Source organism: Convolutriloba macropyga, chromosome 2 (assembly GCF_964194025.1).
Source record: "Convolutriloba macropyga chromosome 2, txConMacr16.3, whole genome shotgun sequence".
Taxonomy (NCBI): Eukaryota; Metazoa; Xenacoelomorpha; order Acoela; family Convolutidae; genus Convolutriloba; species Convolutriloba macropyga.
This window is the reverse complement of record NC_134469.1, coordinates 28,821,913-28,836,829: the sequence shown is the minus strand read 5'-3', so window position 1 is coordinate 28,836,829 and position 14,917 is coordinate 28,821,913. Positions and strand designations below refer to the sequence as shown.

Sequence of the window (14,917 nt, the reverse complement as noted above, 5' to 3'; positions counted from 1 at the left end):
ACTGTTCTTAATATCTTAAAGAAACCAAACTTTTAATTCTTCAATGGAAAGATATTCGTCAGAGTAGTAGAAGAAATCAATTTAATAACTTGGAAATAAACTATAGAGTTAAAGAGGTTTCCCTTTCTTTTTTTGAAGAAAAGTTTTGAGGTTGTCCTTAAATTCGTAAAAACAACTTCAATTCATATCTTCAAGCTTTTCGCTCCTTAAACTAACTTCAGAAATCGGAAAAATTGTATATCGGTTCTCAGGAAACAACTGAAATTGAGTTTGTTGTTGTTTTGTGAACTCTAGCTGAAATTATTGGCACTTAAAAGCACTTGTCGGTTACAGGGCGGGAAATAACTAAATATTATTTTTTCAGTCAAAATAAACTAAAAAAACAGATTGGTCATTTGTTTAAAAGGTTACACTTTGTTTATCGTTCCATATTTTTTCCTAGCTCTTTTTTGGTCAAATTCCGTTTTGTTTTTATCTAATTCTGTATCTGGTTAACTACGTGAAAGTCTTTGGAAATGTACCTTGCAGATACAAGATAAACCAAACAGAGATGACGGTAATTTAAACTTTTAATCGTTTTTTAAAAGGGCAGAATTATTCATTTTGTTTTCAAAATTTTCAAGAAAACAAAATCAACAGTTTAGATTGTGTTTTGAAATTTTAGAAATTGAGCATAATAATATAAATGGAACTTCTTTTTAGGCAAATTCAATTATATAGAATGAAGGTTTGCAATGCCCAACGTATATACTTCCCGATAGACGTTTTTTTCCATTTTCAATTCTTCCTTCGAAATTTCATATTATTCCAATTTTTTCTAATTGTGTAAAAGAAAAATTATAAGAGCACATATGAAAAATTCTAAATTCTGAGAGCTAAATTTGACGCATATCTTTTTCGACACTAGTTGTAAACGAAAAAAAAATTGAATAAAAAGATTGAAGAGAAGAGACGATTGCATTAAGTATTTAAGTTTTTGAAAAACAAGGTGGAACAACTATACAGGGTTGATGTCTTATTTTACGGTTTGCTTTGCTTTTGCTTCAGCATTTCAATTGTCCGAGGAATTTAAAGCATTTGCAAAAACTATGCTTCAACAGCAACAAACGCAACCTTTTTTTAACTAATGTAGACACAATTTTTAAAGAATTGGGTAAGCTTTCAAAATAACACTCTTTCTCCAACTAAAATATGTCTCAAAATTACATAGAAACGAATAGGAAAGGGTTCAAAATCAAGAGCAATGATTGTGATCCAAAAAAAAAACACAAAACAACTATTTACGGTCTTAACAATCAAATTTAATTTTTCTAATAAAGATAATACAAGAAATGCCATTATCATTTTCAGTTTATATTAAATTCTCCGAAAGAGACTATAATTTTTGCAATGATTCAATTGTCAATATGTGCTTAGTTGAAATAATTGACTTGAAATGAACAAAAATTAAAAAGGAAAAATTTATGAAACATAGAACGAACGTGAGTAATTAGAAATTTAGATTACTACAATACGACTTCCAAAATTTGAAACCTCGAACTTCTCTTGTCTCAAACAATGTACAGTCAGCCATAATTTCTTGCATAATAAAAATGTTAACAGTTCCATCTTGCAGAAGTTCACTTCACTTCGCATGAAAAGAGCACAAAAGTTATTGTACGATTCAGAACGAAGAACCGCAAAAACAGAAACAAACAAAAATGTAAATCAGTTCAAAACCAACCATCATTAAACAAGCGCAGGAAAGAAAAGAACACCGATAGTTATGACAGAGTCCGTAAATTTACTTGGGCATTTTTATTGACCACAAAAAAATTTAAATTTTCTTTGTTCGAAATTCAGTAAAATGCGGAGAGGCAGTACTGTACATTTGTCGCACACCCATGTCGTCAAAATGTTTGAATCTAGATTAAACTAATAGCTGGAAACAATGCGCCCTGAAGAAAAATGAACTTCCTAAAAGACAATTAAAAATGATAGTCTGAAATATTACCTAACAGAACGATTTCCCTTTTGGCGATGCAACCAGTATTGTTTGTTCTATTTGAAAAGATTTTTCTATTTGAAAAGAAAAACCTTGAAAAGATTTTTGTATTTGAACGCTCAATTTCTTCAATAAAACTTTGGGCCACTTCATATCGAATTTTTAGTTGTTTCTCGATTAAAACTAATTTTATTCTGTCTTTTCAGAATCACACAAACTGTAATGAAAAAAACCTTGAACAATAATGAAAACTTTTACTGAACTTACTTTCCATTTCCTTTCAAAACAAGCCTATATTTTGATTGCAGTTAACAGAAAAAACGTGAACGACGAATCTTCGTTTTTGGTAACATCCTGGCTTTTGTATGGGTGACATTAACAAAATGACGAAGTGGATATCTTCCCATCGACATGAAAATAGCTTCATGATAATTATTGTCAATATAATCATACAGTTTAAGTATTTTTACTTACATCGACTAGCTTCAACTTTTTTAGAAACTTTGTTGAGTTAAAGCGATGTCAAATTATGTTCGAGCTGCAGGATTGTGCACACTTTGAACAATGAATAAAAATTTAGACGCAAATGTCAATGTATGTGAGTACATGATTAAAATTCCTATGTGCCACTATTTTTGTAACATTGTCAGTGCCCCACTTTTGCTTTAGTGGTTTCAAAGGTTGATTTTGAATCGGATTCTGACTACCTACTACACAAGTGGTGTTAAAAGAATGCTTAGTTATGTTGCACATAACTTCTACCATTGATTTCGTTTGATTGTTCAGACTGTTTGTCCATGTTAACAAAGGCGGAGAAATATGGGGAGTAACACAATTAAGGGAGAGAGAGGCATTGGGAGGACCCTATGTACCCTAGCGGACAGGGAGCACGTGGACGAAGTAAGAGGTGGGAGGCGGGGGGGGGGGGGTGTAAGGAGGGCAGATTGATATTGAAATGAGTGTTCGCTCCCCACACTCCCTTCGCGAGCACAAAAGAGGGTAAACAAGGGCAGTGTTTAAACTCAACAAAAGCACTACTTGTTACCAAAACACTACTCACACCCAATTCACAACTGAACAATTCAATTCCACAACTGAACAACCAACACAAAAAAGTGACGTCATTTATATCACAAATTAGCTCCTGCAACGCCTTCCTTCCAATTTTGATCACTTTCTGTTCACTTTTGAATTATGGACGTGAAGCTAAGTCTCCCGCCACTATGATAAAATTTGGGGCAAGAATGGATAAGACCCAAACGGAAAAATTAAATTGATTGCCAGATTGAAATGAGGTGTCGGAAAAAAAGGCAAAATTTTTGTTGTTGACTAAATTTGTTAAAAAGGTTTGTTGACTAAATGGTTTAGTTCTTCTCAATAATGAAACATCGTTCATGAGTATTAGCACACGCTCGTTATCTTTATCGAGAAGTAATTAACCTCCGAGGCGGGCGAAGTCGAGTTGACGTGCTGAATATCTTTGAGAGGACGACATCGTGTTCAAATCGGGTTGCGATTTCAACCTCCCAATAACTTACTCCATCGTGTAGCTTTCCAGAACAGTCTCTCTACCACTCTTCATATAGCAAAAGACAAAGACGAGATAAACTGGTCTCAGCCAAAACTCTGTATTGCGTTAACGAGCCGATTAAATATTTGAAAGGCATATGAGAACCAAAAAGTCAGTCAAATTAAAAAAAATCAAATAATTTAACAGGAAAACGTTGTCGCAGCCTTTAAAACCATAAGCAATTCACTTAGCACATTAAATCGGTTCAATTGCGCATTCATATTGTTCAACGCAAAAATAACCTCACCATTGGAGCAATATTCTGGCAAGGAAACAAAGAATCAACCTCAAAAATGTGCAGATATCAAGAAATTGAAAATTATAAATAAAAGTGCGTAGTATCAAAGCCATCAAATCTTTAGCTGAATGAAAACAAAACACATATAAAGATGGGAATCCAGCTCGGTAGAAAAATATGCAATCTGTCTTCACCGGTATTAGCTAAATATTGACAGAGGTAAGATAAAGTGACAAAATTAAAATAATTTAACTTGAAGTCATTAAAACTTTTAGCTATAAACTGAAATCGTTAAACTGGTTCAGTTCAGTTAAACAGCTGGCTGAAGGCATTGTGATTGTTCGTTATCCGGAGTGTGTTGAAAAACTAACAAAAGGAGAACAATTACTGCTAAAAATTTTAAAAAAATCTAATAAATTTGCGATGGAAGGATGCCGCAGTCGCCGAATTCAAAAAAATCCACCAAAACTTTAAATGTGTTCCAATCCGCATTCTCTGAACGCCAATTGGACTTGTAACTAAAGCATTTATTTTTTAAGTAAACAGAAAAGAGCATTAAATTTGCGCAACCATGTAATGGTTGCGCATTTCTAGTGGCAAGTCCAATTTGTTGCGCAATGTAAAGGTGGCGCAAATTTGCGATACCACTTACAAATTTGTAGGACAAATATTAGTTATAATTATTATAATTAAATTTAGCAAAAAAAAATTATTGCACATAAAAAGAAAATTGAGCCGTTTTTACTGAGACACAGCTGCAAACTGACGGAATTAAGATAAAAAGATGAGATGTTCAAAGTTTTACTGATACTTTCTAAAAACAAATATATGCAAAGTCATAAGAGCCATTAGATATCAAATCAAAGCAGTATTCATTTTTAATTGTAACAATTAGAAAAGCAAATTGTATTTACTTGATTAGTGAGACTGAGGTAAGAAAATGCAAAAACCAAATCCAGGCAGCACGCAAGAACTCAGTTTAAGTTTACTAAAACAATTTACAAAGCAATAAAAACAATGGGCTCAGTTTGAAAACCTAATAAATATTATGGTCATTTGAGCTCATTGGAATTTGAGTGGGTTTTGTTTTTATTGAATCTTGATTTTAAATAATTCACGCCGGTAATCAACAGAGACGAACAAAATTTTCGCAAAAATATTAAAAAATGATCCCGCCCCGATAAATTCGGAATAATTTCTAATTTTAAGTGTCCATGAAGTGAAGAAAAGGTTTTATGATATAACATTGCGTCCAACTATAACCCGTAATTGTCCCAAAATAATGCAAACTAGATAATTTGGCAAATTACTTAATGAAAAAATGATACATTTTGGATTTATATCAGTTAAATTAGCAAAAACGTGCAAAATTATAATACAAGAGATCTCTTTTAGGAAGCAGAAGTTAAACTAATTCTCATATTTTGCTTACAAATATTGTGTCATTAGTTTGCAGGTCTGTATTCTGGGCAAAGTGGGCTAAAAAAAGCAATTTTTTGATCAAAACTTCCGAAATTCGAAAAGTTTAGCAAAAATGTTATCCAAAGAATTCATAAAAAACCATTCAACATCCCTCATCTATCCTTAAAATTAAAACCAAGGACAGTGTTGTTGTTAATTTGAACAAATATTTGCAAAATTGACAAAAATGGGTTAAAAATTACGGAAAATGTGAATGAAAACAACGGACATCGGTCTACTATTCACAACTTTAAAGCTCGAGATTTCCATGGAAAAAAACGAAAGTCTAGTTAATTATATTTTCTACGCTGGACGGGCTTTTTAATGATACCACTCACAAATTTGTACGATAAATATATCGATCAACAAAAAATGACTGAACAAAAAAACCGTTTGAGCATGCAGTTCCTCGCCACGAAAATGGGGTCGGAGCAATAAAAGCTTGTCAACTCCTATGTAATTATTTTTTTTCCAAATTTTGCGCTGGTATATTTGGCGTATCTGGCTTTGATTTATGTCGACACTTTAGAGCTGTAATCTCGTAACTGAAAAAGTAAAAATATTCTAACAAGTTTTCTGAATTTACTCTGAAAAATCACAATGCTAACTCAAAGAAAACGTAATGAGAGACGAAATTTACTGCTAATATAACTGTTTGTTATTTTCTCCCAATATCTTCTCAAAAGTGTTCCGCAAAGTTTAAGCACTTCGTACGTTGTCTTTAAATTGAATTCTAATGTGAAATGTATTTGGCGACTCAAAATGTATTTAGCTCAGAACCATTACTTTTTTTTGTCTTTGAGATAAATTTCATGAAGACTTTCACTACAAGAGACATCGGAACGTTAACGGTATCTCGGAACATCATCGCCAAATACATTTCACAATAGAGTTCAATTTAAAGACAACGTACGAAGTGCTTAAACTTTGCGGAACACTTTTGAGAAGATATTGGGAGAAAATAACAAAGTTATATTAGCAGTAAACTCATTAATAAACTCATTAAACTCAGTATTAAACTCAATAAACTCAGTAATAAACTCATTAAAAAATTTTATGGAAGTGTTCTCAAATACCGTTGCGATATACACATATGAATATCTCTTTCTAAAAGATTCCTAGATTGAAACTTTTTTTAGAAAACATGAAAATCGACTGATATAGGCTCAAAAATCTGCAAGGGAATGACATTAATTTTTACTATGAGTTAGGTCAGATTATGTTTACGGTAAGTCATTGAGAAACAGCAATTAAACAAATCTTTTTTTTATAAGAATGCAACTCCTTTGTCGATTATGCCAAAAGCTTTATTTTCATTATCAAGTTGTTTTGGTATCAAATATATGTAATTGATTTTCTTCATTAATCGACCTTAATGACACGAATTCAGCCAATTAGCCGCATAATCACAGTAATTAAAGTTTTCAACTTTCACTTTCGAAACAGAATGCACCCCAGGTTGCGGTCCCTCTCTAACATATTTTGAGGTTCGGAGTTGAAAAATTCAGTGTTCACAACTGCATTAAATGTTCAAATTCCATTCCACATTAGTAGGTTTTTTCGGACAAGAACAAAAGAAACTGACAGCAAATGTTGATTAAGAATTGTTCTGACCCCACTTTAGTCCGAGGGAGGTACTATTTACTCAAATGAATTTTGTTCGTTCAGTCAATTTCGGCCGGTTGAAATTTTTGTCGTACACAGTTTTGAGTGTTATCATTAAAAAACCCGTCCAGCATAGATCATATAACTATAAAGATCTTTTGAATTTCGTTTCTTCCCGGGATTTATTGGGGTTTAAATTCTTGTGAATAGTAGATCAATTTCTGTTGTCTTGTTCATATTTTCCATAATTTTAGAACCAATTATTGTTGATTTTGCTAAATTTTGTTAACCTTCTAAAAATTGTCATTGATAGTGTATTATTGGCTTTACCTCTAAAGATAGAAGAGGGTCGCTGAATGGTTTGATGAGTTTTTCGTCCAAATTTTTGCTAAATTTTTTGAATTTCAGACTGTTTTATCAAATTTGGTAAATTAAATTTAAAATCTTTGACTCTGAAAATTTAAAATGATGTAGATAAGTAATTTCATGTACACTATTCGGAGAGAAATGTTTTTTGCATAACTCATGCCAGATGTTAGATGATGCTAAAGGAAATGATTTGAGCAGGATGCGCTTTTCTGAGGATGAGCTGCTACTTAACTATAGCTCCACCTTGACCATAGCCTGACCACTCTTGGCTACAATCAAGGTAAGACGTTTAAGTTCCCAACGCAAAAGAGTTGCCATACTAACTAAAAAAAGAGCAATTATGCTCGCCGAAAAGGACAGTTCCAAAAATGAGAAATATTGGAAAAATCGTTGAGAACAGGTTTGAGTTAGTACACTGCATCGATTACGCAGAAACAGAATTAATCATAGTCTGTCCCATAAAGTTGAAATAAGAGAACGTTCGAAAACAACAAAAACATGCAATTGCGCATCAATGTTGTCATTTGAATGTCAAAGTTTTGCGCGTTAGGCTTCAATTCATCGATTTTTTCTGCATGTTTTAAATTTGAACTTTTATAGCGTGTCCCATAAAGTTGAAATAAGCGAACGTTTCGAAAGCCACAGGTTAGAGTTCAAAGGTCAAAGTTCAAATTTAAAACAAGTAGAAAAAATTGATGAATGAAAGCTTAATGGACAAAACGTTGACATTCAAATGACCACATTGATGCTCAGTTGAACGTTTTTGGCGTTTTTCGAACGTTCGCTTATTTCAACTTTATGGAACACGCTATATTTTTTAATAAAAAGGAGTGAGTGAGTGAATGACTTACCAACATACTGCTTTGTGGATACTAGTATTCCAAGTACTACTAGTATCATTGCAGTGAATCTGTGGTTCAGTCTATCCACCCAGTCACCATCCGAGGCTGTCTGCACTGAGATCAGTGCCTTCAGAATGTGTGCTATCATCTCTCTTTCTTACTTTCTTCTTTTTTGACTAGCTAGAGTCACCAGTACTCAAACACTGCTTCTGCGTATCCTGTTATGTTTGTACAAATGGATTCCTTGGTTTTGTAGATTCCCTTCTAACAGTGGATACCTTCTTGTTCTTGTCTGTTTTTTTTGATAAATAACAAAACCACACAACAATTGAAAATAACAGACCGTTAATGTACGCTGATTACTATTTGGGTAACTCCGGTTTATATAACTGATAACTAGGTATGTAACAACTCAAAAAGAATAACGATAATCATAACTGTAGTAATTTAAATGTTAAAGTGATTGATTGCCGCTTCATGGTCAAATTATACAAGACTTCTTTTTAAGTATTCTGCTCTTTGACTCAAGGAAAGTCCAAACTTATCAACAAACCATATCATTGAGAAATATTTTTCACTAAATGGTAGCTTAGTATAATATATGGAAAATCATTATGAAGTAAGGAATAGAAACAAAAACAGATTTGTGCTTTTGGAATAACCAGAGAAAGTTTCCATCTCATAAGATATCAGGGGTATGAATGTGATGAAATCAAATGGGAGAAAAATTGCAATGGAAATTAAGTTTGAATTATTAATTACCACTATACATTTCCATAATTGAGATCGTTTATAACCTGTAAGTAACTTTGTATTTATGCAATACTTTGAACACAAACAATAAACCGTTTGTTAGTTGTTATCAAAATTATTGAAAAACACTAACTCAATTTATGAACTAAAAAACATTAAATCGAAGCAGCTTTTGTCAATTGGTTTACTAACTAGGTAAATAAATAGTGATGACTGCTGAAGTCGAGGTACATCAAAAAGATGCCACTGAATAACTCGTGCCGACTGCACTTAATTCGTTTCATAATTGCTGATAAAACTGGTTGGTAGGGAAAAATATAAGGAATAAAATTTAGGGAAGTTCAGGATAATTATCAAAGCATGATTAGATTTCAGATCCAATAAATTGAACTATTTGTTCACGCGCCGTTAACTTTGAATAACGAATCAAGTAATCAGCGCCAGGTTAACGATTTTCGAATTGGCAATTTCTGAAATAATTGCTTCGCTATTCTGACGTTTTCATTGATTTGTGCATTTTATTCCATGCAATGTCGAATAAGAGGGAACAAATATGTCTTCGTTTTACATTATTGATGGCAAAATGAAGGTGCAATTCCTGAAACACGAATTCCTATCAATTATTGTAAAAAGCCGATTTATAATTCTACAGTTTAAACGGCCGACTACGTGTGAAGAAAAGGCTAGTTAGAAACAAACATAAACAATTCTTTTAGCTGCTCAGTAAAAAATGATTTTTAGCTAAGTAATTTAGTGTCTGAAACAGTGGGGTGGCAGTGTTAAAATCCCCAGCTCGGTTTTAGTAGGTTTTAATCTGACGGAAGCCTTATAAGATTAAATTTTGCCCACTGCCTTTTGATTAAATGTATTCACGCTGTCGCAGTATGGAACAGAGGGTTGGAAAAATAGGGCCTTTGTTGGGACTGCGGCTGCTATTGTTAGAGAACATTTTAAGTAAATAAAGCTTGTTCGCAGGGCAGAAATAAACAAAAAGCATTCCTCTGATTACATACGCAATTGTTGCGCCCAAAATAAATAGAATGCCCAAAATAACAAAACTGTGTTGTATTTTCAAGTTAGCGACTTGAATGAATGCTTACAATCTACTTACAATTCCATTAGTTAAAACTGCATTTCAAACCAGTTTACCATACAACACATCAGTCAACATAAATACCACTCTTTTTTATATTTAGTTGCCTCATTTTGCTAATGTAGCCTGTGACGTTTTTTTTTCATTCAATGCCTAAAATTTACCAAAGTGAAGTTAGCTTTCAAGGTGAATAAAAAATAATAATGAAACTAAACAAAAAGCGCAAAAATGAGGCTCATCACCAAAAGAATTGTACAGCGAAAAATCATATATTCAAATTTCTTTATTCCATCAAATTATTCAAGAAATATAGAGTCTAAGAAAATAAACTGACTAAAAAAGTTTGCCATTGCTTGTTTGATTGCGCGTAAGTTAAGACAGCCACGCCATAAATAAGGGTGATTTTTTATTTTTTGCTTATTTAAAGATAGAGTTAAAAAATGTACTTTTTAATGCCTTTTAATGTTGTCATAACGATTTCAACATTAATCCAGTTTTTTCTTAGAACAATTTGAGCATTATCAAAACAATTTTTTAACATAAATCGTATTCTTTATTAGAATTAGTTTTATTCATGAATATAAGTTAGCTTCGAAATTTTGCGTAGAATAATCTTATTCGAAGATTCCGATCCTTTGAAGAAAAATAACAAAACTAACAGATAAGTTTTTATAAAAAATATTTTTTTCAAACAAAGTTAGTTATGGACATCGTGTAGATCAGTCAAATTATAAATTGTGTTTTATTCAAAGATGTCAAATAAAAATAATGAAATCGGATACTTATTGACGAAATGTGCGATTGCGCAAACCACCTACCTAAAATTGGTTGAGTTGTACTTTACAAATTTCACTCTCAAGAAGTTCCTATTACGTCAAAACTAAGCTAGCGTCCTGGTTTTATCAAGTCAACAATCCATTTTTGAGGCATTACTACTTCGTCTTCTGATCATTTTTGAAAATAGTGAAATTTTCACGCCATTGATTCCCTAGAGCTTTGACCTATCTATGAAAAGGAGATAGTCCGCTATTGTAACTTACTAGATACTGCAATGTAGAGTTGATGAACTCCATCTAAGTTCACAGATATCATTCTGTCACGAAATTGTACTTTCCTTACATCTGTCTTCTCCATCCCTTAAAAACTGAAATCAATCTCAATAATAATTGAAGCGTTAAAATATATCCAATTTTTTGACAACATTTTTTACTAAAAAAAACTAGGATGTAGTTCACCTAATTTGCATTGGGATTTTTGCTACGTCACTCTACCGCCTTGTCTCAATTTCATAGATAACCATAGCACTAGTTCAGAGGGTCAATGACGCACAAACTTTTTTCTTACTTTGATCCGAAGTTGGAGTAATACTGCGTCAAGATTTAAATTGTGCGTCGTAAAACTAGGCGGTTCTCACCTGCTTTTTATGCTCAGTACATTTTAAGCGCTACAAAACTTCTTCTATGGTTTGCGTTGCTCTCATAAAGTCTCTGAAATAATATGGCATTAATTTAGAATCGAACAGCGGTTTGAGATAGAAGACAGAATTTTGAAATGAATTTATGAGAAACACGTTAACTTAGTTGAAACATGAATTTGGCAATTTTTTAAAATACCAGCTGCGTAAAAATCTGGCACAGTATATAGGAACAGACTGAATTCTAGAATATTCCACTGCAGGGATCAGAAATTAGAAATTTAAACGAGTGCTGCGGTTTTCAATAAACATTTAAAATCGCTCAGCACAATTTTCCCCCAAAATTTAGACTGAAAACGACGCTTATATTAGCGCTGCGATTGATTAAAAAAGTTTCATCACACTGTAATGTCACCCTATAATGATATTTTTATACTATTTATTTAATCTATATGTCTATTATATGCTAACAATGGAAATATGGTGGACAAAAGATTTGTAAGAACCCTGACTTGGTACCAATTGCTGTGATTACGGGATGTCTCACAAAAAAGCAGACAGATGCTGTTATTGATTAGAAGGGTAGGCAAAATATGAATGTTTGTTTGTGTAGGTTTGCTGCTGTTGTTGTTGTTTTCTTACAATTTGCTTACCTTGGCATGAGAGTAAAAATGTGAAAAAGTGAAAAATTAATCAAACCTTAAATCCTTATTGTATTTGTTTAAAGGGAGCGAAATTTAAGTGGGGACAAAAGTGCCTTCTCCTATTATTGGTAAAAGGCTCAGAGGAGAATTTAAAGTGCGCCATTTGCCGTAAGTGGTACTATGCGTAAGCAATAAAGCAGTTTGTATATATGTTTGTATGTGTTGTAAATACACCACGCGACTAACGAGCAACTACAGCACTGCAGCACTTTTCCTTTGTCAAACATCGAACAAATGGAGAAAAGTATTTTTCCTGCACTAATATCTACCCCCCGCGTCGCTTCCATTGTTTGCTAGTTTGTTGTTTGGCATATCCTTACGATGAAATAATGATGTTTCTTGTTCTTTGTTTCACAGCTAATGCTTTGTGTGTTCTGCGTTCTGTGTTGTGTGTTTGTGTCGTGTGTGTGTGTGTTTGTTGTTAGTGGTGGTGTAGCGGTTGAGGTGGAAGTGAGTGGTGTAGGTACATTCTGCAGAAAACATGGGACATAATTTGTAGCACATAAAATGGGTAGATGTATATAGACTGCTCAGTTGTTTGCCAGGAGGGAAGATAATAAAAGCAGCATTTTTACGGCACAATTTGCTCCGTCTTAAATCCTCACAATTGCCATTTGTACACCAATTGTCTCAGCCATCCCTCCCCTCCTCAAATCCCAAACACCCCCCCCCCCCCATTGCCCATTCATCGCATTTTTCCTCACTGTAGCCATAAAGGAGGATTTAGGCAGGAACTGCACATACACAGTCTATAAAATGACAATCTAAGAAGCAGGGTAAATAAAAAGAGACCACTGTGTCAAATTGACAGTCACCAGGAGTGAACAAATAAATAAACAAATGAACAACCAAACAAACGCAGTACATTAGCTAAGTTGCCTTAATACCATTTCAAAATAGACCAAAAATTAACCCATCATTCTCTGCTAACCTCTTCATAGTTATCTTTCCATGCACAATGAATGAAGTTTAAAGATTCAGGCGCTGGAGTTATTTATCTTGAGCATACCTGAACTCATAATTTCTCACTTATCGTTTCCAAATTTTTTCTATCTTATTCCAGCCCAGTTTTTTCGCTAGCAAAGTGTTTACCATTTTTGCGAGAATCCCAGTTCTAGTCAAAAAGACAGTACAAAAACGACATGAGAAATGTCTCGCATCTTCGGTTTTCCACATAAGAGTTCATCGGCATGTTTGGTTTGTTCGTATAATTGGTTTGAAAAGTAAGAAATCATCGGTTTTTACATTCAAAAACTGAATTTTTGTGTTTATAGTGTAGTTAAATAATATGATAACCTTCTAATCATCTAATTGCAAGAGGTTCAAATGTACCTCTTGAAGACAATTTCTTCAAAAAAAAGTGAAACCATGATTGACTTTGTTCATATACAAAACTATTTAAACAAGTATCAATTTTTCTTTGTTTTTCATGTGGAAAAGTTAGCGGGCTTGCTGAACATCGATGAAGATTCATTTCAGTAAACGATACTCACGGAGTTTTAACATGATCAAGATCAGGTACATAAGTCATTTTTCATATACTCCTATGATTTGAAACCGACCATTTCTAACGTTTCCAAACATACGCCGATACAAAAAATGTAAGGGTTTTTCGTTTTTGTCCAGCTAATACCAAACAAACTGACGATTTTTTACGCTTAAAAACGACGATTTCTGAGCTAAGAACATAATCACCTCTGATGTCGCCCAAAAACTCTTTGATGCTCGTCTACTTTTCAAACTCGGTGGATTTTTTGAGGGAGTTTATTTTGACAAAATGAAAACATCGTAATTAGGAAGATCTCTAAAAATGTAACCTGGCAAGTTTTTACTTGCAAAATTTGTTGACATATAAAACTATATGGCTTTCCTGAGATTTGTGAAATTTGCCACATTTTGTTTTTTTTTTTCATCAAACTGGATCATTCCGCGATGCAAATTGATTATGATAAAAACCAATTCACTACTTTTCGACAATTTACGCTATCAAGATCCAATTCAACCAAACTATTCGCTTTTAATTAATCTAAAGCATATTCAGCTGTTTTACTCTGTATCTTTTTCGGCAATCACAACTAATAGTAATAATTCCAAAATTTACTCCCAGCTTGGTAAAGATCAGGACTGATGCATTATTTCAATAATTTGTTTCTTCACAACAGTAGAGAAATTGCTTGGATTTTTCGTGAAGCCGAAATATCTGCAGCGCAAATATTATCTTTCACTTTCCCTATACAATCTTAATTGATACCTTGGCCCCTCTCTCTCTCTCTCTCTTTCTCTCTCTCTCTCTCTCTCTCTCTCTCTCTCTTTCTCTCTCTCTCTCTGCGCATTACAACAAATTTTAAAAGGAATCATACCACGATCTCAGAGAAATTGGTCTCACTCAAAATCTTTTAAGGATCAATCCAAGAGGTCTTAAGTATTTAAGCCTGCTCGATCAGTGAAACATCTCAGTCAAACAATTAATAGCTGTATGCGCACACATATGCGCACACACAACACACCTGCAAACAGACGCATGAAAACACACACACCGGAATGGGTTGAAGTATTCGATGACCACAGGTTGTATCAGTATTGTAACAGAAAAAAAGATCTGTTACAGAAAAAGTAAATGCGAAAAATACTAAATAAAAGTGATCTGCGATTAGGGCCTACTATCAGATACTTGCACAATGAATTATAGAATCCACAATAAGAAATATTAAGAATAAGCAATTACGATACAAAATTACAATGAACCATCACTTTTATATAAAAGCAATCGTCCTTTTAATACTTTCTCGGATAGTTGCGTCTTATTAGATGCGGCGTGTGTCAGGTCCATGGGAGGCTGTCTTCTACGATATAAGAAGATCTCGTCCAATTTTAGTTTTTGGTA

General features: G+C 33.3%; 2 protein-coding genes across 6 annotated transcripts in view; both read right to left on the bottom strand.

Annotated features, from left to right (window-relative positions):
* The window catches only part of LOC142358608 (uncharacterized), a 591,411-nt gene that overhangs the window by 423,797 nt on the left and 152,697 nt on the right, over nt 1-14,917 (bottom strand). The window lies entirely within an intron of this gene.
* LOC142358596 (innexin unc-9-like) overlaps nt 1-14,917 on the bottom strand; it is a 134,197-nt gene that overhangs the window by 59,276 nt on the left and 60,004 nt on the right. For 2 of the 5 annotated variants that reach the window (XM_075410035.1, XM_075410030.1), the window contains exon 2: nt 8,079-9,420. In XM_075410035.1, the coding sequence (XP_075266150.1) occupies nt 8,079-8,217 (139 nt within the window). In that variant the 5' untranslated portion in view covers nt 8,218-9,420. Of the gene's footprint in view, nt 1-8,078; nt 9,421-10,955; nt 11,041-11,982; nt 12,231-14,917 lie in introns of those variants that run through there. The other 3 variants (XM_075410031.1, XM_075410033.1, XM_075410034.1) reach the window with 3 other exon arrangements.